The sequence below is a fragment of the Crocuta crocuta genome, unplaced genomic scaffold, assembly GCF_008692635.1.
Source record: "Crocuta crocuta isolate KB4526 unplaced genomic scaffold, BGI_CrCroc_1.0 scaffold113, whole genome shotgun sequence".
Classification (NCBI taxonomy): domain Eukaryota; kingdom Metazoa; phylum Chordata; class Mammalia; order Carnivora; family Hyaenidae; genus Crocuta; species Crocuta crocuta.
The window spans coordinates 3222962-3248544 of record NW_027530368.1 but is presented as its reverse complement, the minus strand read 5'-3'; the positions used below and the strand labels follow the sequence as shown (position 1 = coordinate 3248544).

Genomic DNA, 25583 nt, shown 5'->3' with positions numbered 1-25583 from the left:
GCTGCCTTATTGCCAGTTCCATTAAATATAGTATGTGACAAGAGTTTATTGATACTATACTGTAGTCAACATCCATGTGAGCATATACAATGGCCCTCATGCAGGAAAAGATTCCATGGAGCCAATAGCTAGCAGTGATCCCGTTAGTGACAGTGAAAGTTGTCCTACACAATAACCCTCCTCTCTCTTGTCTCCTCACACCAGCCATGAAAGCTTTCAAAGGTAAGTGCAGAGTTTGTTAATTTTTCTTTATATTTTGTATTTTCTTTATTATTTTGTATTATATTACAGTATTATAATCACTTCATATGAATATTTTTGGGTTGTAGAATGTGTCATTTGAGTTTCCATTATTTCTTATGGGGAAATTCACATTGATATACAAGTGCTTTGGATCACAAGCATGTTTCCGGGACGAATTGTGCTCCCAAACCAAGGTTTTACTGTATTGAGATTTGAGATGGGTTCTGCCGGAGAGCATGTGGGTCTCTGCTCAGCTCTTTCATTCCTAGGGGAGGGACAAGAGAAAGGCTGACCTGTGCTGTAGCTTTACTCTCCTGTGCAGAGGTCTGTTTGTTCATGATGAGCACAGAGGTTTCTATAGCTTAGTAAGTCTGGTTCCAGATGTTTCCTCCCTATGTGCAAGGATTTTCTGTACGGGTGTATTTGAGCACTGGTGGTACCAGGGGCTTCTCCCTGCTCCCAACCATTACAGCCAGCAAGCTCCCCAGTCCTCCTTTGATCCATCTCTGCCAGCCTTGAGGCCACGGTGTTGAGCTCTTGCTTGCTTGCGTGCTTGTATAAAATCACCCTGGCTCCTACATCAAGTCTCCCAGGAACTGTTGACTTGGTGACTTCACATCACAGGGCATTGAGGAACCAAACACCCCTTTTTCTGCCATGAAACCCATCCATTTCCATCACATTAGCTCTCCAGACCACAGAGTGGGACTGCATTCTCAGCTGAAGCATTAGGGCAAGATCAGGAATGAGTAGTCACACAGGAAGAACAACCGTTGGGAAACAGTCTGGCAGCATGTGATGAAGTTGAACGTTCACACTTATGTATCCTACAGCCAGCTTCAAAAGGACTCTGAAATGGGTTCATCAGGACGCAGGAACATTCATAGCGGCCCCGCCAATGGAAAAAACCCGGCAACAATCGCATGCTCGTTCTCTGCAGAAGAGATACATAAATCAAGGTCTGTTGATTACATATAATGAGATATTATATAGTCGTGAGAGAATGAACCACAACTCCACACATCAACATAATTTTGTGGAATCTCAAAATTCATAATGTGGAGCAAGCGAAAGAAGAATGATGCCACTTACAAAATAACAGGCAACATGAAATATTATTCTAAGGGCTACATTTCAAGGCGGGAACCAGAATAATCAAAATTGAGGAGGATGGGAAGAAAGGAAGGTGCAGTAGAGGCCAGTGTCAGCGGGTTGGCCCCAGGCCTGGCAGACTTTGTTTTCTCATCCTGAGGGGTGGTTCCAGGGTATTTGCTTTATTACTATCCTTTAAACCTGTCCACATACCTACAGGCTCTTTGATATGTAAGCAATGCCTTACAATGCGACAAATCAAAACTCAAAGATTCTAGTTCTACTTCATGACTCAGGTCTGTCCAAGTAGGGGTCCTGCTAGCCTAGATATTCGCTCCTCTCCTCCACCCCCTTAGAGTCTCAAAGGCAGGAGCCCCTGCCCCTATCGGGAACCTCACCCCTTCCCCAGAGTCCTCAGTTTTAAGAAACCCCTCTGTTGGCCAGACCGGCCCCAGATCAACACCTCTTGGGCCTGTGCTCAGCTCCTCCCCGGACTGCCTTAAACATGGGGCTATAAATTCCTTCTTGGGCATGAGCTAGTTTGAGTGGGAATTCTGTCACTTGCAGCTGAAAGAATCCCGAATAATACATAAAGGTTGTTTACTGATCATTTCCCAAAAGGTACGAGATCTGTTCTGGCATGTATAAGAAGGTTGGAGAATTTTTTTCTAGATCCTTTGAGGGGCTGGTTTCTGAGTGGGGGACTCATTATTCACTGACTCCATACCCAGGGCAGCCTGGGCAGCTGGGCAGACGCTGGCCCGGGAGCCAAAACAGCCAGGCCTCCAACTACTCCCGGCCTTAACAAGCTGGCCGGTTACAGGCTGATCAGTTTTCCTTTCTGGGCCTCAGATGCTTCACCTACTAGGTGGAAAGTTTAGATCAAATGAAGCTCATGTCCATTTTAATGTCCCGGTCCCTAGATTACTACTTCTTAAACATGTACAGAGTGTGGTGACAAGGTAACTTTAGCGACAAGGGTCACTAAAGGGACTGTGTTCTCCTTGAGAAAACAGAGCCACACCACACACAAAGAGCAGTACTAGGGGAGGCCAAGTTCTTCTGCATAGATGTTGCTGTGTGCAAGCACCTGCCGAAGGGGTGGGAGCAGAGAATGTCCCCTGGAGCCACATGTCTTGTGGATTCAGAGAAGGCCGACAATCTCCTGGCTTGTTTCTGGCACAGGCCTGGAAGTCTCACCTAGAACCAAGGACGGGCTGGAAAGAGGCAAGACTCAAGAGTCCTAATGGGGAAGAACATGGGCAGGCTGAGCGCGGTGAAGCATGTGAGCTTCACTCCCCGGTGTGAGGCTCTCTGGCTGGATGCAAGAGAAGGGGTCACCACCGGATCCTCTCCAGTGCCAAATGTCCAGTCTATAGAGAAGCTTAGGGATGTCCTCATAACAGCCACCTCCGTGGCTGGGCTGGGTTTGACCAGGCTGGACTCAGCACCAGCGGCTCTGTACCCCCGGCCCCATTCCAACTGGTATTTAGAAGATACAGGAGCCTGTGATACGTGGCTGAGTCAAGTATCTCTTGGTATCTTACCAAGGAAGGTAAGAGATAACTTGTTCAAAACAGAGTCCCTGCTGCCTGGTCTCCCAGAAAGGGAGCTGGCCTCCTGCAGGGCCCCCTAAAACTAGCCTCAGCCCCGTGCTCAGGGCTACCAGTTCCAATAGGAGGTGGAGGGGGTGAGGAGCTACATCCTCCAGTGGGGACGGACAAGGTGAATCCTGACCTAACCGAGAAGCCCCACGGCCCTTGGTCTCTCTCCCAGACGCCATGTCTGGCCCTGCCAGATCCTTGAGTGCGGCCCCCTGGGTTGGGCTACAAGGATTCAGACACCTCTGCTGGGCCCATGGCTGAACCTTCCCCGTATTCAACTGCCCCAGAAAGCCCAGCAAGTGTGTGTGGCCCGTCAGTGTCTTTGTTTGCTGGACATAAGGGGAAAAGAGGTTTCCCTGTGGGAGCTAGCTGCCCCAAATGGGATTGAAATCCTCTCTGTTATTGAGACAGGCTCCCACCCAAGTTCCCGCAGGTCGGTTACCTCCCTGAGCCATTAGCCTTACAACAGCCAGAAAGGGTCAGAGTTGCAAATACCCACAAACACAGTAGGCTACGCATTCCCGGCAGGGGTGGGAGGAGGTACAGACTCCCACCTTCTTCCTGGGCATTTGGGAAGCTCCTGTCTCACGTCAGGTGCTCATGGTAGGGCCAACTGTCACACAACCCACCGTCACCCTGCGGGGGCAAGCACGTGGCCTCACTGGCCGTCATGCACTGGGGTCCCTGCCTGCAGCCAGAGCCTCCCTTGGGATTGTCGTATGAACCATGAGGGAGAGTTCTCTTTCCCTAGGATTGCATGGACTGGGGTGGCCCTGGGCCAGCCTGCTTCCGACCCGCTCAGCATGGAGCCAGACACAGACAATGAAGGACCAAGAGATGAAGTTGGAGAGAGGACCTACAGGACCCCATTCGAACCCCTAGGAACCAAGGGCACCTGAAACCAGAGCCCCTTCTAACCTTGGCAGCTCTGAGAGCCAGTGAGTCCTCCTTCCTGTTGCCCGTAAGCAAACATCTTACCATGATACCATGTGCCACCTGGACCTCCATCTCACCCCCGCGCCCCCGCCCCATGGCCCTAGACTGGCCATTCCGTAGCCCAGAAGCAGAGAACAGAGCCAGGCTGCCGTGCTCCCCATGCCCTGGGCTGGATGGCACTCAAGCTCGGCTCCCCAGCCTCAGTGGGGCCCAAGACCACCTCGGGAATGCAGATTTCTCTGAACAGTTGCTCCGTAGCACATCGACTCAAGAGCTCACTCCTTAGTTTGAAAGTGCGTGATTTATTTCTCATTCAAATAAAGTGGGAAATGGGGCGCCTGGTTGGCTTGGTCGGTTAAGTGTCTGACTCTTCATTTTGGCTCAGGTCATGGTCTCGTGGTTGGTGGATCAGGCCCCGCACTGGGCTCCTCGCTGACAGCGCTGACGGCCCGGAGCCTGCTGGGGATTCTCTCTGTCCTCCCCGTGTTCATGCATTCTCTCTCAAAAGAAATAAATAAACTCTAAAAAGAAAACATAAAATCAAATGAAATGAAATAAAATGTGAAATCAGAGCTAATGATGTGACTTACTGTTTTTGAACCATGGCCCCCAAATTAGCGTAGCATTTGCAGTCTTGTGGAATGGAAGAAGCCAGGAGTCTACATGGCCCTGTGTGGGCTGGGGAGATCTCCAGTGTCATTTTCAGCCAGCAGTGAGGATGGAAGTCACTCCTCCAGTCACCACGTTTGTCTGAGCACATGCGTGATTCATGACAGGCTCGAGAGCAGAAAGAGGCCCACATCAGAGAGCCTTCCAGGAAGTTTGGGGCCCCCGTCACAGGGATCAGCCTGTCCCGGACGGAAGCCCCTGGTGCCCCTTGCTGTGGGAGGAGCTGCTCAGGAGACAGATATCCGTGTGCTTCCCCAGCCCCCACCCCCTCAGCGTGTTGTGACAGGGAGGGACAGAGACTGGGGAAACCAGTCAGCCATTCTTAGTGAGTCAGGCCTCTGGCAGGCGGCCCCCAACCCCAGGGCATCTCTGACTCAGCCTGCTGACTGACAGACAGGGGACTGACAGACAGGAGGCAGTGAAAGTGCCGGGAAAGGGCGGCGCTGAGGGCAGACTATGCTCCCAGCTTCCCCAGAAAGCCTGTGTTGGGCACCCCGCTAGGCCCAGCCCTGTGGGGCGCTCTGTGTCTAGCTTCATCTTGCTCCTACCCCTCACGTCCCTCCTCAGCCTGACACGCTAAACAGAAGAGTGAAGCCTGACGGACAGAGAAAGGCACCCCCCTTCCCAATGGTCCCCCAGCTCCAGGGAAGACATCAGTCTGCCCTTCAAAGGACAGAACACTCCAGGGAGGGTGGGGTTGATGCTGAGGGCAGAGGAAAGCTCACTTCCTGGCCCTCAACCCTTCAACACGTTGTCATGGGCCCCACCCCACAACCAGTTCCCTAAGTGCTGCTCACCGCCACTGTGGGGCCAGCCCTGACCCCCAGGTCGTTTTCTTAAGCGTGTGTGCCTCATCGGCCTCCCCCACCCTGCATTAATGCTGCTGGTTTGGCCCCTCAGGACACACCTTATGCTCACTTCTCCAGTTTGAGCCCACACATGCCCTGACTCTTATGTTCACGTCACTCCACCCAACCTTCAGGTGCAGATCCCAGCCTGCCACTGCCAAGGAGCCCCCCAGGATCACCCCCAGCCCCAGGGCCTCCTAAAAGCCAGAGAAGGGGTTGCATGGAGTTGTTCCGCCTCTGGCTACGTCAGAGCCCTGGGAAGGGACTGTTGTCCTTTTGTTCAGCTCCTTGTCGGCCACCTTAAGGCAGGGAACGGAGGAGGCCACACCTGACAGCTTGTGCACCGGCGCCGCAGGCTCATCGGGCAGCCGTCTCTCCGCTGTCTGTGCACTGAGCCAGGAGAGGCGCAGGATTCCCACAGGGGCGCTTCCTGCCCCTCCTCTTGCCAGGAGAGAACCCCAAGAAACAGCATATGTGTGAGGACTCCAACTTCCTAGCTGTGAGAACCTGGATAAGTTCCTTAGCCCTCTGAGCCTCAGTTTCCTCATCTGTAAAAAGGGATACATGGGGTCTGGGACGTTAGACAAAGATGAATAAAGACTAGTCCTTCTTGTTTTACTGTTGCTGACCCAAATGTACAGCACTGATTCTCAACCTCTCTGTACAGCCCTAGACCCCTTCGGAAAGCTCTGGACACTATGGACCCTCACCTCCAAGAAGGCTTATCACACAAACATTGCAAATACAATCCTAGGGGGTGTCAGGACCCCCATAGCCTTCCACAGATCTCAGGTTGGAAACTTCCACAAATCCAGCCTTGTGTTGGACTCGGGCTCGGGGCTCAGGCATGGCTGCTTGTCTTTTCAGGAGCAGTGCCCTCGGTTTGTGCAAGGCAGAAAGGACTTCTCGTGTGGCTTCAGTCTCTAGCCTAGCCAGGGCCTGGAGAAGGCAGCAGCTCTTCTGACGGAACCAGGGGAGGCCAGTGGGGTACGCAGCCCTCCCACAAGCCCCCCCGCCCCCGTGGCTGGGGTTTCCCACAGGCTGCCTCCCTCCTTGCCTTCCCCCACCCGCCACAGCATCTTGACTCAGGCACCTTTGGGCAGTGCAGATGTCCTCAGAGGGACATGATCCGTGTGACGCTCCTCACCCCCTTGCGTCTCTTGCCTAAGACAAATCTCATGTTCAGTTTCATGTTTATGTTTTGCACGCATGAAATACAATAGGCCTACGGAAGCAGTGTGTACAAATGCATCGACGTGTGGTACAGAAAATGGTTTGTAAACCAAATACTAGTGTAACTACTCCCTGTGTCACAGGACTCAAAAAAAAAAAAAGAATACTCTGCCCTGGAGGGGACTGGCCGGCCCTTGTAATCACTGTCTTGATTGTCATTATAGTTTTGCATGTACAAATGCATCCCTAGAAATATACTTAATTTTGTCATTTTAAAGCATATTGATATAGATGTACCTCAAGTTTGACATCTGGCTTCCTTTGAGCAACTTTTTATTTGTGAGATGAATCCATCCTGTTTGTGCGCTGCAGTTTGTCGATCTGTGTTGCTTCGCGGTTGTTCAGGTAGAGCTCCAAGATGACTTTAGGCTTCCTGCCCCTGCTGTAGCCACTGTGTGTGATCCCTTCCCTGTGCGAATACAATGCTGTTTCACCCCGGTGCTGCGGCTAGGTTGCACGCAAAGGTGAAGGGATTTTTGCAGATGTAATTAAGGCTCCTGATCTACTGCCCTTAAATTAATCAAAAGATGGTCCTAGGTGGGCCTGACCTAATCAGAGGTATAGATAGAGGTCAGGGACAGAAGAAGCCAAGAGATGCAGTCCTGTTGGCCTTCAATAAGCAAGCTGCCATGTGGTCGGGGGCCCGTGTGGCGGGAATAGCAGGTGACCTTTAGGAACTGAGGGCCTCAGTTCTACAGCTTCAAGGATCTGAAGTCTGCCAATAACCAGTGAGCTGGAGAGAGAGTCCCAAGCTCCAGATGAAAGTGCAGCCTCGTGATAACCTGGGTACAGAACTCAGCTAAGCCAGGCCGGGCTCCGGACCCATGGAAACGGTCAGACTCTGCCGTCTGTCTCCAAGGACCACATGCAGACAGGCTTGAGGGGTAATCCCAGAAGTAGCAGTCAGCTTAAGGAGCTCCGGCTGATCCATCTTCTGGAGCAGTTCACCATCGTACGCTCCCCTCACCGTGTGTGAGAATTCCTGTCGTTTCACCGTCTCACCAGCTCTTGCGCGTTCCCACACTCTTCTCACCAAAGGCTGGGGGCAGACTGTAGCCCCAGGCGCAGTGACCAGGTGGCCCCCAGGAGGGAAGGGCCAGCACTCTGTCAGCTTCTTGATACCTTCATCTGGAGTTAGCCCCTCTCCAACGATGGTCTGCTTGGTGTCCCACCTGAGCCCACGTGCAATACTAATTAGTCCTGTGCAATACTAATATGATCCTGCTGCTTTGTGGATTAAAACACTGAGGCAGAGATAGACTCAGTTCTTTGTTCAGTAGAAGAACTGGGCTTGAAATCCCACTGAGGCCATGTCTGCAACAAGAGAATAAGGGGCCTCCTGATTAGATATCAGGCCCTGACCCAGTACTTGAGTACCTGAGTACCAGGGCTGGTGCTCTTCCAGGCAGGCCATCGACGTAGGACCACGTGGAAAACAGGAACCTCTTCCTCTAGGAAGCCTTCCCTGATTTACTCTATCCTGCATCAATCGTTTCTCGGCTATGCCTTCTCTGGTTAAGCCTTCCCTTCGCACTCTGTTCATTACAAAACCATTTAGATTGAGCTTTATAAATACACTGATATCTGGAGTGAACTCCTGAGGCATTATTTGCCTCTCTGGCCCACCCACTTCTCAGCTGCCTCATCTATGCTGGGTGACCCTGGCTCCCTGAACATAGATAGTTGGCCCAGAGAGGGATACATGCTGGACCAACCAGACTCTGTCTTCTGAGAAACTGAAATGAGAGGGCAATTCCACAACTTCCCATTGCTGGCATCTCTACGATAGCCCTGCTTTGCTCTTCTAACGGCTGGCTAGAAGGTCTTCCTTGGAGTCTGTGACACGATCCGGTGTTTTCTCAGTAAATCCCCCTTTGTGCCAAAGCTACTTCCAATTAGTTTCTTGTCATTTGCAGTAGAAAGAATCTGAACCGATCTGACACGAGAGCTGGAAAGGATCCCAGCATCCAGCTCTTCGCGTACACAGCGTCGGCTCCAAGAATCACAGCAGGCCTGCCGACACCTGCCTCCGCCAGCAGCAGGTAGCTCACGGTGGGGGTCAAGTTAGGGAAATGAAAGGGACACGGTGCGGAGGAGGTCAGAGGAAGAGGTGGGTGACAGTCACATGCAGCTTGGAGTCTGTATTCGTCCTTAGGAATTTGCAGCACATTTGAAAACTAACCCCGGCCCTAACTGGCATAGGGAGTTATTCATGACTTGTGGAACTTCATCAAGACTTGAATTATGAAATTAATAAAGAAGAGGCATCTGGCTCATGACAGGCAAAGGTGTGTAGGTCGTGTCTTGGGTCTACACGGCAAGTTCAGCGTCACCAGGTGACGCCCTCACAGAGAGGGTGGGTGGGTCTTCCTGCCCCCACGCAGTGGGGGGAAACAACATAAGCAGGTTAGAACTTGAGGATGATTTTTATGTTTGCTACCAACTCCAGAAGAGACCCCAGTTTTTATTATGGAACCGGAATTTGGCCTCATGGAGTTTTGCTTGGGATGTATGTGCCTTTGGGCAGAACCCGGTGGTCTTGAGGTTTAGTTGGGATTGGTGGTGGTGATGGATTGGGTTGGGAGCCATCTTCCCTGCCCCTATCCCAAAGCAACGGGTCAGAGGTGGCCCCCCTCCTCCCCAAGGAGAGACCACATGTCACAAATGGGGCCAGATCCTTGCAGAGGGTTCCCGTGTGACCACTGCTGTTACAGGCTCAGGGTGAGGCTTTCTGGGGGTACGGCCTCAGGGGGCACCAATCACAATATGTTCTACTTAACATTTATCTCAGAGAGGATCTAAGCCTGAGTCCCAGAGGAAGAAGCTGTGGGAAAGAAGCACTTACCAAAATGTCAAGTCTACACCAGGCAAGGCAAGAAGGGCTCCTGGCCAGATAGGCCAGGAAGGAAACGCGCCATAGCCAAGCAGGTGGGCACTGCCCAGGCACATCTGTCTCCCAGCCTACCTATATACCCTCCCAGGTAGCCTGGCCGCCTCAGGTGAGCCAGGAGCCTGGACACACGGCTACTGTCAGCCAAGAAGCCCCCTCTGTACCTCAGACAGCCTCCGGGATGGACCAGCTCCCTGCAGGGGTGTCACAGCACCACACTGCCATGCAAGTGTTTGAGGGCTTACCTGTCATTGGTCTGCTGTGCAGAAGGAGGCTCAGCTGAAGGGAGCCAGAGTCAGAGCACCAGAGTTTGGTGGGTAGAGGGGAGGCATTCTTATTACCCGGAGGGGGAACAGGCCAAAAAGGCTGGAATAAGTATCTTCAAGGAGGCCTGGGTCCCTGTGGGGCAGAAGGGGCAGACCAATCTCTTCTGGAGAAAACGAAGCCAAGTAAGAGATGAGGGATGGGACCCAAGTCCCAGCCTGCTATTTTGTCATCAGAGCTCAGTGCTCCGGTCTCTCTACAAGGAGTAGAGCCCGGCTGGCTCAGCCCAGAGACTCAGACAAGTCAGCTTTGTTTCTCCTTTAGGCCCCAACACAGACACACAGAGTCATTCTCCCTCCGTCCCTCTTCTCCTCCAAGGCACGTCAGTGCTGCACAGGCTGGCTCTGACGGAGCACGGTCTCTGTCCTCACCTGCTTACCTCACCCCGCTGGCCCCAAGGCCCTGCTTTCCCTTGCCCTGTTCCTGGCTCCCAGTCCCTGGCCACCCCGGTCAGCGGGGCCCAGCCAAGACCAGGCTGTTTTGGAAAAAATGCTGGGAGGTGGCAGAATGTGCGGTCTGTGAGTTCCCTCCAAACTGGTGCCCCAACCCCTGAACAAACAGTGGCCATCTTTGCCCGTCCACAACAGCCTGTGTTCTCCTTCCAGGCCAGGAGGTTCCCGGGGCAGGCGGCCGTGTGGGGGACACTGGTGACCCGCTGGGCGCATGGGGGAGAGGCACCGACAGACTGGGTGATGACAGGCCAGCCAGCCGCCTGGCTGTCCCACCCGTGGTAGGGCGGTCAGACTGAGGGCAGCCCGGGCCCCATGTTGCCTTCACCTCTGCTGCCACACAGGACATTCCGTCAGGACACAAGGAGTTCACACTTTGAAAAACTACTACCTTCTGCTGGCATGGTTCCTGCTGGAAGTTGGGGGTGTTCACTGCTGCTCCTCACGGACCCCAGAGGCCTCTGGGTGAGGGAATCCCACAGGGGCACGTGCTGGGTGGGGCAGGTGGCCCCCTTCTGGTTCGAGCACTACCCTTTGCTTCTGTGTAGCCATGGGCAAGTCCCCGCCACTCTAAGACTCTGTTTTATCTTATGGAAAACAAGGGAACCCCCCCTTGCTCTCCCTCTTCCGCGGGTGGAGGTTAGGGCTCAGGGGGAGAAGATGTATGCGCGGTGGGGAGGGGCCGGTGAAGCAGAAACGTGGCCCAGCGGGCGAGGATGTGATGGACAAGGCTGGCTGAGGGTCCTGCCTGGTGGGCCCTCATCTCCCAGAAGGTGTCAGTGATTCTCTTCTGGGCAGCCAGGATCTGGGTCCAGGTGGCCAGGTGGGGAGAGGCCCTGCGTCCCTCTCTGGATCTGAACTGAGGTTGGGCCTAAGGGTGTCAAAACAAAACTCAACCAACCAAAGAAACAAACAACGCTGTAGCCACAAAAAAAGCACCTTTTTCAAGCCAGCTTTTTGGGGGCGTGGGGGCCGAGGGAATCCCCTCCCCAGACTGTGGGGAAGGGACTAGGTAAGGCAGAGGATGGGACCAGCCTGGGCACCGGGAGGCCCAGCCCTTGACGAACGAGGCCCTCTCTCCCCACCCCAGCCCCTCAGTCCTGGAAACCACCCTCCACAGTCCTCGTCCCCCCTGCACTGGCCATCATGCCCTTTGCTGGCCTCATGTCTGGCCTCTGCGAGCCAGGTTGCAGAGCACCTTTTCTCCAAGAGCAAGAAACGTGAAAGAGGACATGGTTTTGGTCGTCAAATGGGCTTGGGGAGCCCTGTGACCTGTGCGGTCCCTTAGCGTGCCCATCCTCAGGTTCAAGGGCCTGGGAAGTCCTGCAGGGAGGAATCTGCCCAACTCTGTTTGACCCTTTCTCCGAACATTATTTAATCAGGGAATGTGTTTGCTCCTGCAACACCCATGAAATAAGCTTTGAGAAGTGACTCTAGGGCATGAGGTTGGAAGTCAGGAGAACGGAACTCCGCTCCCCAGTTTACCGTGTGGCCATGGACAACAGTGTTTTCGTTTAAGACGGATGCTGAGGACAGGCCCTCAGCGCTGGGTTGCCTCGTCCAGCAATGAGACTCCTGGCGTCACTGGTCGTGGCCCCAGTCAGCCCGCAGAGCCAGCTCCCAGCCGNAGCGCAGGGGCACTTACTACTCACTTAACTACTCGCAGAGCACTGGCATGGACCTCTCTATGCACAAGGAACGGTTTGCTTGGTTGTGGGAAAGAATTTCCCGCCTGGCAGGTGGGCACTGGGGAAGGGAAGGTGGGTGGCCGGGAGGACCCTGACAGTGATGCTGAGAATTCAGAGACCAGACAGCCAAACAAGGGTGAGTCCCCACGGTTTATTACGGAAGCCTATAAAAGAGCCAGGGTGAGTATTTCCAAAATCACAAAATGCACAACATTCATTTTTTTTAATATGCAACATGGAATATTATATACAGATTAAAACCACATGACAGCGAAAACACTCACACGGCACCAGTTTCATATCAAAACAGAACACACAAGTGCTTTTTCAATATTAAAACAACTGTGATAAAAACATATTAATATTATGAACCATGTTTACAATAGAGAAAAAATCCATATTTTACTAAATAACAAATATTTACCAGCAAAACCTTTATACTAAATATCTATTTTGAATTATAACAAAAATAGTACTTATAATAGTTTATAAAGACAGACACAAAATTATAACATTTATGAAAAAAAAGTTTTGGGTATAAAATAATATTATAGTGATCCGGGCAGGGTCAGGATGGTGCCCAGTTCACAAATGCCAGCGCCCAACATCGAAAGTGCTTCAGTCTGCAAGCCCGTGGCAGGAAGAGTGTTGTGGGGTTTTGTCTTTTTAAGGTCAAGTTACGATAGTTAGGAATGGTAAGTGAGGACACATCACCCATCTAGCGCTACCCACAGAACCTACACAAGAAACACACGACACGGACAGACACAGAGAGGAGAGACGGCTGAATTTCAACATAGGAACCCTCCTGTCAGCCAGTCAAGAGCTTCTTCGGTTCCCTTCTTGTTGGCTTTGAGACCCAGCAGAGCAAATTATCCTTTCTCCTCGCAGGGACCCCCTCAGCCTTTCCCTCTGCCCCTCCCAGGCTGGTCACCCCAACAGGAGGCCGCTGACGCCTCCCAGAGCCCTCCAGCGTGCCCCACCCCCGCCCCCCGACAGGGGCCAAGTCTGGGGGGCTTCCTGTCTGAAGTAGCACTTTACTACACTCCTAGATGTTCAGTCAAAAACGACTGGTGCAGGGCAAGCTGGGTCAGCTTAACAGAGCAGGAACTTTCCAGACGCTGGGTTTTTTTTATGGGTAACAAATTCTGGTGCACCGTGCAGCTATTTTGCAAGCTTTGATGAGTCTTTACACATTTTTGCCTGTTTTTCAGAATGTGTGAGTTGGGGGGAGGGGGTGGAGGTGGATTGAGAGATTTTGCTAATTTTTTAAAAATGCCTTTTTGCCAATGATGTCTGTTCTGTGCTGTTTTTTTTTGTAGTGAAAACGTAGGAACCGAATGAAACACTTGAGAACAGGGGTTACAGAGCAGTCGGCCAGGCATGCACCCGTTCCCCTGAAGCCGACCACAGGGGGTGTGCGTGGGGGCGGTGGGGGGCCGGCAAGCACCATGAGGGGGCCCCTCAGGGACCCCAGCAGCCACTACTACAGAGAGGGAACTGGAGGGAATGGCATCCCGCACTCTTCTGTGTGCTTTTGATTTTCTTGTAAAGACGATTCACTGATTTTATAACATCAAAATCCAATAGAGAAAACACGGAAAGCCAAGAAAAATCTGAAAACGGACAAAATCACCTAGCGGCTCACCAGAGACCCGCAAAACCATCCCCGGGAGGCATCCCAAATTGCCAACACTCAAAATGCCACTGGCAGGAGCCACTCCTCTTTCCCCCAGTCATCCCCTGACCGGCCAGTTTCCAGCCAAATCACTTCTGACAAATCGCACGTACCCTCCTCCTCAGCTCTGCAGCCGCACCCCGTGCAGCTGCCTCGAGACCAGAGCAGAGGACCTCCTACGCTCACCTCCCTTTGCTTTCATCTTGTCCACACACCTCTGAGCTACGCTAAGCGGACAGTGGCATAGGGGTGGGAAGGACTTCAGGACATCTTTCCTAGGGCAAAGGGCCAAGGATGAGGGTCAAGGAACAGACTACAGAGGGCCTCGCTCCCTGTCAGAAGAAAGAACCCGTATACATCCCCATGCTCACTAGGAGGAGTGGGGGGCACCGGGGTGAACAGTGGCCAAGCAAGAGCTTGTGGCAGCCTCCAAATCCCCACGTGAACAGGGTTTCTGACAGAGCAGGGAGGGAGGCAAGGGGCCGTTTCACCACCACCACCAAGGGGCAAAGGCAGAGGCACTGGACTTCACCCGGAGAGTGAGGCTCTGAGGTTGAACCCACAGAAGGTCTGGAGCCCGCGGGTGGCGGATGCATCATTTGCAGAAGCCCTGCCCTAGACAGCTGGGAAGGAGGCTAGGGGACAGAAGAGATGCTTGTGCCGGTCCCCAGGAATGCCAAGATTCGGTTGTATCGGTGNAATAAATATGGGGGTGGGTGGGGAGGGTCTGGCCGGGGGGAGTGGGCAGCCCACGAACCAAAGGCCTTGGGCGTGTGTGTAACAGGGAAGTGGGATGGGCTCAAGGCTGCCTGGCAAGAAGGTGAGGATGTCAGTGCGCATGCCCAGGGCCACCAGGGAGGATGCTGGGAGGACAGGGCCTGCGGCTCCTTTGCCCCAAGGTCAGAGAGAGAAAAAGTAGCAGCAATAGGTAATTTCAAATGTCCAACTGGCAAAAGGGTGGGGGCCCTGCAGGCTGCTTGTAGCCCCCCACGCTATGAAGGGTGACTTGTGTTCTATTACCCAGTGTGCTATTCCTGGGCCGCCACGCCAGGAGGGGCACTCCACCAGTCTGAGTCAAAGCAGGAAGGGGGGGGGGATGCTGAAGAGAGCCCCAGAGGGGACACCTCTTTTCCTCCCTCCCCCTCAACCACCCGTCCTCAGACTAAAAGAGCCCAAAAGAAACGGGAGAGGTGGGACCAGCTCAGAATATTACAAGCAAATGCTACAGCCAAGCCACTGCCTTTTAACACTGTATGGGCATGCAGAGTGCCCCGCCAGGCCCTTCCCGGAAGCTAAGCCGGTGGGACCTGGAGGGACTGGAGAGAAGTAGGAGCCAGGAGAAGAGCCCTTCCCTTGGAAGGATGGGGCCCTTCTGGCTTTGGGTAGGGTTGGTTGGGGAGGGGCAACAGAGGAGGGTAAGGTATGGGGGGCCGCTCCCCCTTCCCCACATTCCCGCCCCTCCCACACACAGGTTTCGACCCTTCTGGTGCCTCCCACCACCACCACCACCCCAGGCCTGGCTGGGCTGAGGTGGGGGTATGGGCTAGACGCATTTAGACTGTGGCGCTCAGCATGGCCTCTGTCTCCGGCAAGATCTTGTTCTGGTTCGAGTCCAGGCCAAAGAACTTGACACTGAGGCCATCCACCGGGTGCAGGACAGGGACCAAGGTGATGCGGGGGAAGGTCCGGGTGGCCAGCTCAAAGCGGCTCGTGCTAGCCAGCTCCACCGCCAGCACCTTCAGGAACAGCTTGGCCAGATGCTTGCCCAGGCAGGTGCGGACACCGCCGCCGAACGGGAGGTAATGGAAGCGGCCATCCTTGTCTTCGCTCCGTGCCTGACCAAAGCGGTCTGGATCGAACACGTTCACGTCTTTGAACACAGGCGCCGTGTCGTGGGTATCCCGGATGCTGTACATAACACTCCAGCCTTTGGGGATCTGAAAACCCTGGAGGCAAGACAGAGGCAGGGGTGAGGTATGGTGGTGAGAGCCACAGGGGGTCTGAGAGGGCACGACTTCCTTCCTNAGAGACCCCCCACTGTGGCCCTCCCTCCCCCGACAGCTTCCCCCTCAGCATGTTAGTCCTGTCTCTTGTTTACAGATGTCCACATGCAACTTCACAGACGAACCCAGGCTGGCTTCGTCTGACCCCGCATCTGGGGCCGGATGTCTCCCACGTGACTAAGGTACCTCGGCCAGAAGGCTGTTCTCTCCCATCAGCCAGCCCCACCCCCAAGGCAGTGTTCTCACGGGTCCCCAAAGCCCCAGCCCCGCGGGGCCCAGCCTCACATCAAGCTCGAAGGTCTGCAGCACGGTACGGTAGCCACCAGAAATAGGTGTGAAGAGGCGCATGACCTCCTTGATGACGCAGTCCAGGTAGTGCAGCCCACTGAGCATGTCGAGGCGCAGTGTGCCCTCACAAGGGCAGCCGCCGCTGTGCAGGATGCCCTGGGCCCGCAGCTCCTCCCGCAGCTTCTCCAGCACTGGGGGGTGCTTCAACAGCTGCATGATGAGCGACGTGCTGGCGCTGGCAGTGGTGGCGTAGGCTGCGAAGATCAGCTCCAGGGTCCCGTCCTGCAGCGGCAACGAGAGACGCGTGGTCGGTGACGCAGCCAGGGCAGCCCCGCTCCGCCGGGCTCTGTGCCCCAGCTCAGCTAGCTGGGCCCCACCTCTGAGCCGCGTGTCGCTGCGGCATCTGGGCCTCAGTGGACTCAGGTCACGGGGCCAGTCCCCTGGCTGGGCAGGAGAATTGGCTGCTACAGCCCAGGGCAGAAGCTCTAGCCTGTAAGTCCCTTGGGGCTGCTTCTCACTCACTGCTGGATTCCAGAGCCAGCCCCAGCGGGCCTCATCAGCGCCGTGAGCTCACAGAAGGGAAAGAACAAATCCCAAGGAACCAGGCCTGGTGAGGTGAGCAGTGGGGGTCTACACCCGGTGCGGCGAGCAGAGGGGGGTCTACACTGGGGTATTCCAGCTGGCAGCCCCAGGTGACCTGGGACCATGCCCATGGGGACATGTGCTGGGCTGAGGGGAGTTGGCCCCCAAAAGACTCAGACCCCGCCAAGGTTCTCAGGGGAGCAAGACACCTGGGCAGTGGGTGCCCCAGGGAAGGGTCTCAGCAGGCCATCTCATCCCGAAACCTGTATTTTACAAATGGAGGCCCAGAGAGGAGGGTGAAGGGACCTGGGTCGCTGACTTGCCATGGCACCACCTACGAGTCACGACACTTCTTGTGAAATGGGAAGATCACTGGAGCTTCTAACGGCTCGCCAGGGGGAAAGCTGGAGCCAGACTAGGGGTGAGCCCAGACAGAGGGGCTGGAGGGGTGTGCAGCAAGTCTCCAGGGGCACCTGGTGGCATGTGGGTGGCAGAGTGGAGACCAGGATGAGTTCATGAATCCCTCCTCAGGTGGTACACCCCCTATAAAGGGGTGGGCAGGAAGCCCTTCTTGGAAGCCAGGGGGCAGTCATGGTGCTGGCAGCCTAACTGGGTTTAGCGAGTGCCACACAAGCTGGGAGACGGTGTCAAGTGCCACCAATTTGAAAAGGCTGGTGGGATGGGAGGAGACCTGAGTTAGTCCCAAACCTCCCTGCTCTTCCCCAAGGACTGAGGCCACCCTCAAGCAAGTGGCTTCCCTTCTGGGGACCATGAAATGCACTGAAATGGCGAATACTGGGCAGTGGAGAGGGGCGAGGGGGTCAGCGAAGCCACTGACACCAAATGTGTTCAGAAGGGGCCAATTTTCAGTACCTTTTCCTAAATGGTAGATGGGTTTGTGGGTGGGATGGAGAGTGTGGGGCCTGCTCACTACCAAGACTGGGTGCACAGACGCTGGGGTCGGGGCCCGAACCACCCGCTGTGGATGCTTCTTGTCCTCCCCATCAGACCGTGCACACTAAGCAGACAGGGACACGGTCTCTTTTCTGGTTGAGGGCCCCAGCCCCGTGCAGTGATGGCCACCATAGCCGGTCGGGGACAGTCCCTGTGGGCCGAGAGCAGAAGGGACAGAAACAGAGTATGGGGCGCTTGCGCTGCCCACTGGGGAGGCCGCCCCCACCTTCAGCTCCTGCATGGTCATCTCCTTCCCGTGCTCCTTGCTGCTCTCAATGAGGATGTCCAGTGCATCCGAGTAGTCCTTGCCCTGGGTGCACTGCAGCTTCTCCCGGATCGCCTTCTCCAGGCCCTTCTGCAGGATCTGCCGTGCCTGAATGCCCTGAGGGGAGAAGGGGGCCATCCGGTCACCAAAGAGGAAGGCTGGGAAGGCCACCAAGAGGAAGGTCACTCAAGGCTGGGAGGGGCCCGGAAAGGACTCCTCTGAGAACCTCCCACCTGAGCTGCAGAGACCAGCAGATGGAGGCTCCACCCCTGTCCTTCTGCAGATACCTCCCCTCTGTCTGTGTGACCAGCTTAGTGGGCTCCCTCCAAGTGGGCTCACGGATGCCCACCTCGTCTCCTCCCAGGCCCTGGGTGCTCACCCGTCGGTAGCCGCTAAAAGGCAAGTCGACAGGCAGGGAGAAGACGTTCTCAACAAACTGCTGGTAGACTTCGAAGAGGTGGCCAAGGTCCTCTTCGGGGATGCTGAAACCTAGCAGCACACGGATAGCCATGCGGAAGGTGAGCTTCTGCGCCTCCTGGTACACGTTGATGGCCTCCGGGCGACTGCTCCAGGCGCGAAGCGTGTCCTGGATCACCAGCTGGATCTTGGGCAGGTAGCTCTGCAGGGCCTCGTGACTGAAGATCTTGGAGAAGACCTGGAGGGCAGAGGAAGTGGCAAGAGGCGCTCGTGCGGCCCACATGGCTCCCACGAGGCCCCACTGAAGCACGCACCCAGGGCTGTGGCCACAGAGACTCTGGGTCCTCCCTCCAATCAAGCTTTGCTTTCCAGCTCTAGACAAACACTTGCTGGCTCACCTACCTCCAACCCTCTCCTGCTGGCTGTGCCTTGGGGCACAGACAGGGGAAGGACAGGATTGAAGCACCATTCGTGGACACTTTTATTCAAAGGCAGGACCTCCCATGTCATCACATGGAGATGTGAGCTACCCTCTCCTTTCCTGACGCCCAGAAAAGCATGAGCTCCAAACAGTGGCAAAGCTCTGCGGACTGAGCAGTCCAGCCACCAGCCGGTCTGCAGGCCATATGGCTGCACGAGCTTTGGGGAGCTCACAAGCGGGTGCTGGGCAGGGCTGCAGAGGAGCCAGCCCCTCCATGGCAGGGACCCGTTCCCAAACTCCCAGGTCACAGGGCAGAAGCCCCCAGGAGAAGTGCAACACAGGTGCAAGGACTGGCTGAGGAAGAGGTGGAAAGCAGTAGGTGACTCTTCTTCTCCGCTGATAGGAGAACAAGGAAGTCTGAGGCTAGACCGCAAGCAAGACTTCCTGAGACCAATTTGCTCTCAGTCCCTGGGAAACACCTACTGGATGTAGATCCCAGGCAGTCTGTTAATAGCGGTGCCATCAAGATGTCTTCAATGTGGCCAGGCCCGAAGGCAGGGGGATGGGGGCAAGATTTTCCACCCCAAAAGATCACAAAGCCAAACAGAAGCCCTTTGAATTCCCGGCATCTTCCTGGTCCATTTTAAGTAGTCAGTGAGTCCCTCTTTCCACCTTCTCTGCTTCCATCCTCCTGCTTTCTCAGTAACACCCTCTGCCCCCTCCTTACCCAAATGCCCCAGCACAGTTTTCAGGCTGCTGCCCATGGTGTACAGGAGAGGGGAGAACGTTAGTTTGTTTACTGATTGCCTGTTGGTCCCTCATAACCAACACCCTCTGCCCCCTCCAAGAGTCCAGAGCAGAAGGGGGACACCCTCACCAACACCGAGGGAAAAGTCACTGGGAGAGGCAGAGAGGGGAGGCACGGCACAGCAGAAGGGGACAAATATTCCTCTAGTCCCCCTACCCTGCCCCACGCAAACCACACACACGCGCTCACCCTCCCTGCCTGTCCCCCAAACACAACCACCGCACAAACTGTAAATGTGAGAATTTCCCCTGCAGTCAGCTCGAGGAGGAAAAGGTAACATTTTCCTGGCCTCAGCCCTGCATGGCTAATGGGAGGGCTGGTTTGCAGAAATAACAGTGCTGGCCCTTCAGTGGCCCAGCCAGGCATTCACAATAGCACTTTCATTCCGAAATTCCCGGTGGGCAGACGGAGGGAGGGAAGGAGGCCGGTGAGGGGCAGAGAAGCCAGCACTGTTCAGGGCTGCTCCTGCTATTAAAGGACAGCTGAAATGTGAAAAGATGATGGGAAGTGGCCAAGGGCAGCCCGGGCCTGAATGGGTCACTCACACCTTGCTCAGTTGTGGGGGTCCCGGGAATTTCCAACGGAGACTTCAGCTGCCACCTCCCCTTAGAGGGCTATGGATAAAGGCAGTGCTCTCTGCCTCAGTACCCCGCCCCCACCCCGTGTCCTTAGGAGTCCAAGTTCAGCTCCTGATCAGAGTCTTATGGGGTGGGAATGGGGCCCAGTCCCCAGAGCCCAGTGCTGGCCAACTAAGGGCCCTTACAAAACAGCAAAATGTTCATCAGGGAGGCAGAAAGATACTCTGTGGCTACCAGGCCTCGATGAGGAGACTGGAAGTGGGGGGAAGCAGGGAGCGGGAGGCCACACCTGGCCTAGGACCAGCCGGCCCAGGGCCAACTGAGGAGTACTGTCACGGAGGGGATGGGGTGGGGGCAAGGGCTGGCCAGGCCCCCAGCACACGGGAGACCCGAGCCCAAAGGTGGGCATGTGGGGGGCGGGGGAACAGGGCAGAGGCCATGCAGACCTAGCCTGGTCAAAGTCAAAGCCAGCTAGGCTCTAAACTGCAGTGGGGTGATGGCTCTGCAAAGGCAGGCTGGACATCCGGAGATCTGAGTTTTAACCCACCAACTTAGTGTGTGATCATGGCCAAATCACGCCCCCCAGCCTCAGTTTCCTCATCTATAAAATGGTGAGGTTGAACAAGGTGACCTCTGCGGTTCCATGTACAGAGCACATAAGTTTCAATATCTCTGTGTCCCAAAGTAGATGCCGTCCCCTTGAAAAAGTCCAGAATCTGGCACTGTGTGAGTCACCTGGTAAGTGCCAACCAGGACCCCCTGCACACACTCCACGCAGGCTACAGTGGCCCAGGGGGGCCATCCCAGGGTTACCAAAGGAGGCGCTGAGGACCCCCAGTGCACTCGAGGGAGTGGCCAGATGTCACCCACTGACAAGCCCTGCCCTGTCCTGCCCTGCCCTAAAGGTTACATCCCCTGCGCCCTCTAGTGATGGCCAGCTGAACTGCTCCGTCTCAAACCTTGGGGTCCAAACAGGGCAGGAGTGCCAACCTTTGGGGCTGAGCAGATGGACTCCAGGGTAGGGGGTCCACACGGCACCTCTAGGAAGACAGGGGTCCTTATGAGAAGCTGGGAATGACCCCCAGGAAACCCTCCGCCACCCTGCACCTTCGGGCCTCTGGGCTGGGGCTTCTGTAAAGGGAATTACAGCCAGGTCCAGGGCTCTTTTCTTGACCCGGCCCCTGACTCACCAGTGGCAGCCAGCAGGTCACTGTCCTCTCTAGGGCTTAGTTTCCTCACTGGTTTCATGAGGGGTTTAACTGGATGTTCTCGGGTCCCTTTCCACCTAGCTGTCTCACCCATGATTCCTCTCAGAGCCCCTGAGGTGGAGAAAATGGCCAACTGAGAAGCAAAGGGAGACCGTAGGCACTCAGAACCCAAGGGACTTTGCTCAGAGGTCATCCAGTCCAAGCCCCTGCTTCCAGCCCAGTGGTTCCACAGACATCAGGGCCTCCCAGGCACCAGGAAAACTCCCGGACCTCGTCTCTGGGTTGGTGCCCAGGATTAACAACGAGGGCACTTCCCACAGCGGAGGCAGCCCAGAAACCACCACCCACCACAAAGGCCAGGAGGAGGCGGAGGTGCTGGCCAGGGCACAGGGAGGCCTGGGCCACGTCGGGCGGGTGGGGTCAGGATTCGGGCACATGGGAAAGCGCCCAGCGGAGCTGCTCCGCGTGAAGAGAGGAAGGGCTCCCAGCCCCCAGAGCCGACTGCCCTGACCACAGTTGTAACAGGAGCCAGAGCTGCTTTGTTTCCCTCTGGGGCTTCCCTAGGAATTCCCAAAAGTGAGCCAAGAATGTTGGACAAAGGTCATCAGGAACCAGCTCTGGCCCAGGCCAAGCCCTGCAGAGGGAGCAGCAGGTATGGACTTCCCACCAGGGTTGGTGCTGGGAGAGAGAAGGCAGAGTGTCACGGGAGACTGGGGAGCTCCCAGGCACAGACGCAGTGCAGGACAGACTCTCGCCTTGGAGGGTGTGCTTGGAGCCCCCCCGTCAGTTTCTCCAGCAAAGCCACTGGCTCGAGGGTCTACATCCCTTGTTTTCTCTCTCCCCCCTGAATGGGAGGGTGTGGGGTGGGACACCAGCAGGCTTGTCAAGGCTCAAATCTTCTGTCACTGTTTCTACAAATGCTTCCCCCTCCTGCCTCTCACCTAGAGCCCCTGGGAGAGGAAAGGCACCCTGGAGCCCCAAGAGCCCTGCCTGCTGACCCGCTCAGCCAGATAGCCTCCCCCTTCTCAGCTGGTGGCCATGGATGTACATACAGACGGACAGACAGCCTCTGGACAGGCAGCCCCGGGAGCGGGAAGAGTCAGAGAGGGAACCTACTCCTTGGGCCAGTGACTCAGACTGGGAGGAATGGAAGCGGCTGTCCGGGAGGGTGGGGGCCTGGGCAGGCCACCCCACCAAGCCAAGCCACCGGAGCCATGGCCTGCGGAGTGGAAAGAATAACAGAGGGCAGGCACCTCCGAGGCAGCTGTCCGCACAGCACAGGGGTGACGCCGAGGTGTGTACTTTAAACTGAAGTAAGGGGGGGAGGACAAGGGAGGACGTCATCTTCCCAGATGCTTGGCATTTCCACTGGGTCCGGACTTCACCTTGGCGGCCTCCTGAGCCAACCCCCTCTCAGCCCCTCTGCTTGGGAGAGGCCAGCCCAGACCCCCCAGCCTGTGCATGCTTCTGGGTTCCCAGCACCTAGGGGAACAGAGGGTCTGCCCCCCAGTGGCCTGCAGCTCTAATTCTCTCCCCTAACTCCTCTACCCAGGACAAATCATGTGGTGGAGAAAGGAGGGCAGCACTTGGCAGATACCTAAGCCAAAGAAACTGAAAGTTTAGATTTGTCGAGACACTCATCCCTCTTCCAGCCACAGCAAAATCCCCTCAGAAAGCTGAGGCCCAATGGGGGAAGGGTCCTCCCAATGTCACAGTCCAGACATGACTGGCCACACCCACCAATGGCATGGAACCTCGTCTCCCGCCACTCCAAACCCCACCAGCCACCCTCTTACCAGTGCTGGGAGCTCTGAATTTATCTAAGAGCCCTAAGGGGACCCCTTCTTTATGGCCAAGTTTATTCTAAGGAAAAGGCCAGCTCTTCTGGCTACTATGTTCCTGCCCTCAGCATTTCTCTTCCCCTAGAGACACACTCTTAACCCCTGCCCTTATGCTGGGCCATCCTGAACATATGCAGTGGCTGGCACAGGGGGCTCGGGGCCAGAGGAGACCCCAGACAAACCTCCCCTCCCCCCGACCCCATCAAGGTTAGAATTGTCGTCTCCCAAGGCTGGAAGAGTGAGCAGACACCTCAGCCTCATAGCCTTGGATCCCTCCCTGCCCTGGGAGGACAGAGAAAGGAGGGAAAAGGGAGCGGGTGGACCCTACGCCCAGCCAGCCCTCCCGCCCACTGCCTGGCACAGGACAATTGGAGGGAGGCATCCACTCCCCGGCACCCTGGCGGCTGGCTGGCCATGGGCTTCCTCCCCCGTTGACCTTCAGGGAGATCCGCTCCTGCCACCCGCCCCCTCAGCGGCCCCTGCGCCCACTGGCTGGTGCTACAGTAACTTTTGAGTGAAGGACTTCTTGGGCTGGCAGAACAGAGGCTCTGTGCCTGTGCCATAGCGGGGCTGCCTGGCCGTGCCACCCATCTTCCTATCCAAAGCAGGTGGGAACTTCTGCCCTGAGCTGAGCCCGGGGAGACTTTGCAGCCAGAGGCTGTGCGCTGGACCAAAGCCCATCTAGAGCAAGTCTGGGCTGGCCTTCCCAAAGACCCCTAAATCCTCCTGGCTCCACACTCCTGCGGAAGCACTTCCTGGACTCTCCATCCCAACACAGGCTGCAGGATGCACAGGGTTTCTGAGAGGGGTGCAGCGATCCTGAGCCTGACCTCCATTCCTACCCAAAACAGGGTCCAAAGGCCCGGTCATTGAGGGGTGGTGTGTGGGTAGACAGGGCTTCTTAATCCTCACCTCCAAAGCCTGGGGAGCTGCTCCCCCACCTTAGCCTTGGGTACAGAAGTCCCCATAGCCAGGAGTCTGGGACGGATTAGCAGAAAAGCCATGCCTGCCATCTCCAGGACGACAGGACTTCAGGAGTAAGAGCATCCTCTGGGATGCTCTCCAAGTTTGGGGAGGGGTACTACTGTCTGAGGCACCCTGAGACTGCTGGCCCTCTGGTGCAAAAAGGCTCAGCCCTATCTCCAAAGGAAAAGAGGAACTGCCTGACTCTGGTGTGTGGGGCGTGCACTGGAGCTGTGCACCAACACCTCCTCTGTGTCTCTGACGCCCCTCCCCCCAGCCTTCCCTACCATACTCCATCCACCCTCTAGGGTAATTACCCCAGCCTCTCTGCACACGAAGAAGGACGACATCCCTCCCCCATTATGAGAGACACCCCAGACCCCTGGGGGAAGGGAAGTTACAAAAGAGAATGGACAGGGTCTGGGGTAGTGGCTATAGGGACACAGGCGTGGCTTTCCAAGAGAGGATTTTGTTAGACTGGGCAAGACTTTCTGGACTTTCTCCCTGGCAACCCCACCCAACTTGGCCCTAGACCACCAGGACAGCAGGGCAAACACCTGGAGTGCAGCGATGGCTATAAGGAGCCCCTTCCCAGCACATCTGGTCGGACCTCCCAGAGCAGGGGTGGGCCACCAGCCCCAATGGAAACAGTGACGCTCCTAGTTCCCCGCCAGCCAGGCCCCAGCACACCTGGGCTGTACTTCCTGTGAGTACATCCTAACCAGGCCTGGGCCTGGCCCAGCGGCCTGCTCACCAGCCAGTTCCCTGACTACAGTGTGGACTGGATAAGGCATTGTGCGTGGCACCCCCCCCACCCTGTCCAGGCTGAGTCCACTGGGCACTGGGGGCCAGCAGATTAGCCATTTTCTCTAGGACCAACTGAATATTCATTCTGAATGAATGAATGCCCCTGAATATTCATTCTGTTCTCTTCCCTCCAGCTAAGATTCTACTTCTTGAGGCAAGGACGAAGATTGCCACTTCTGGGTCGATCTAATCCAAAGCCCTCAGTTTGGTTCAGTAAACCTAAGTTTATGGAAACTTGAATTAGGGAGATTTGGGGGTGGGGTGAAGACCCTTTTGTCCACCAATTTACCATAGGACCCATACAAATGCCACATGGCAAGCAGACAACTAATATGCATAAGGAGAGAGCCCTGCAATTGGGTTCTCACACCTCGGTCAGGATGAACTGCTTTCTGGCCACTTCCTATCCCCAAGGAACTAGAGGATAGGGTGCCCCAAAGAGGAGGACCATCAGTGTCTCATCTGTGGCTCTCAGTGTCAGGGCCCCCACCCCTGCTCCATCCCCATTCCTTCCACCCCCTTCCTTCCCTGGGCTTGCCTCTGGCAGCACTCATTTGTGCCATCCCCTTCCCGCCTCCCAAATGGACATTGTGGGCCAAACCTTGGGGCTTTCCAGATGGGCCCTCCCCACCTGGAGGCCCACAGCCAAGTTAGGCCCAGGGTGAGTGGAGGCACAAGGCAACAGCCCTGCCCAAAAGCCCTCTGCATCCCCAGGATCTCACACTCCGGTCCTGATCCAGCCTTCTTCTTCCTCCCAGCACCTCCTGCCCACCCCCAACCACCTGCTTCTGGCA

The 25583-nt window shown here is 55.7% G+C and overlaps 1 protein-coding gene across 1 annotated transcript in view; it reads right to left on the bottom strand.

Annotated features, from left to right (window-relative positions):
* Positions 1–12107: 12107 nt before the first annotated feature.
* Positions 12108–25583, bottom strand: part of CYP26B1 (cytochrome P450 family 26 subfamily B member 1) — a 19082-nt gene continuing 5606 nt past the window's right edge. The window contains exons 3-6 of the mRNA XM_077766297.1: positions 18126–18401; positions 17708–17863; positions 15943–16227; positions 12108–15600 (exon numbers count right to left, since the gene is read on the bottom strand). Of these exons, the coding sequence (XP_077622423.1) occupies positions 15208–15600; positions 15943–16227; positions 17708–17863; positions 18126–18401 (1110 nt within the window). The 3' untranslated portion in view covers positions 12108–15207. The remainder of the gene's footprint in view (positions 15601–15942; positions 16228–17707; positions 17864–18125; positions 18402–25583) is intronic.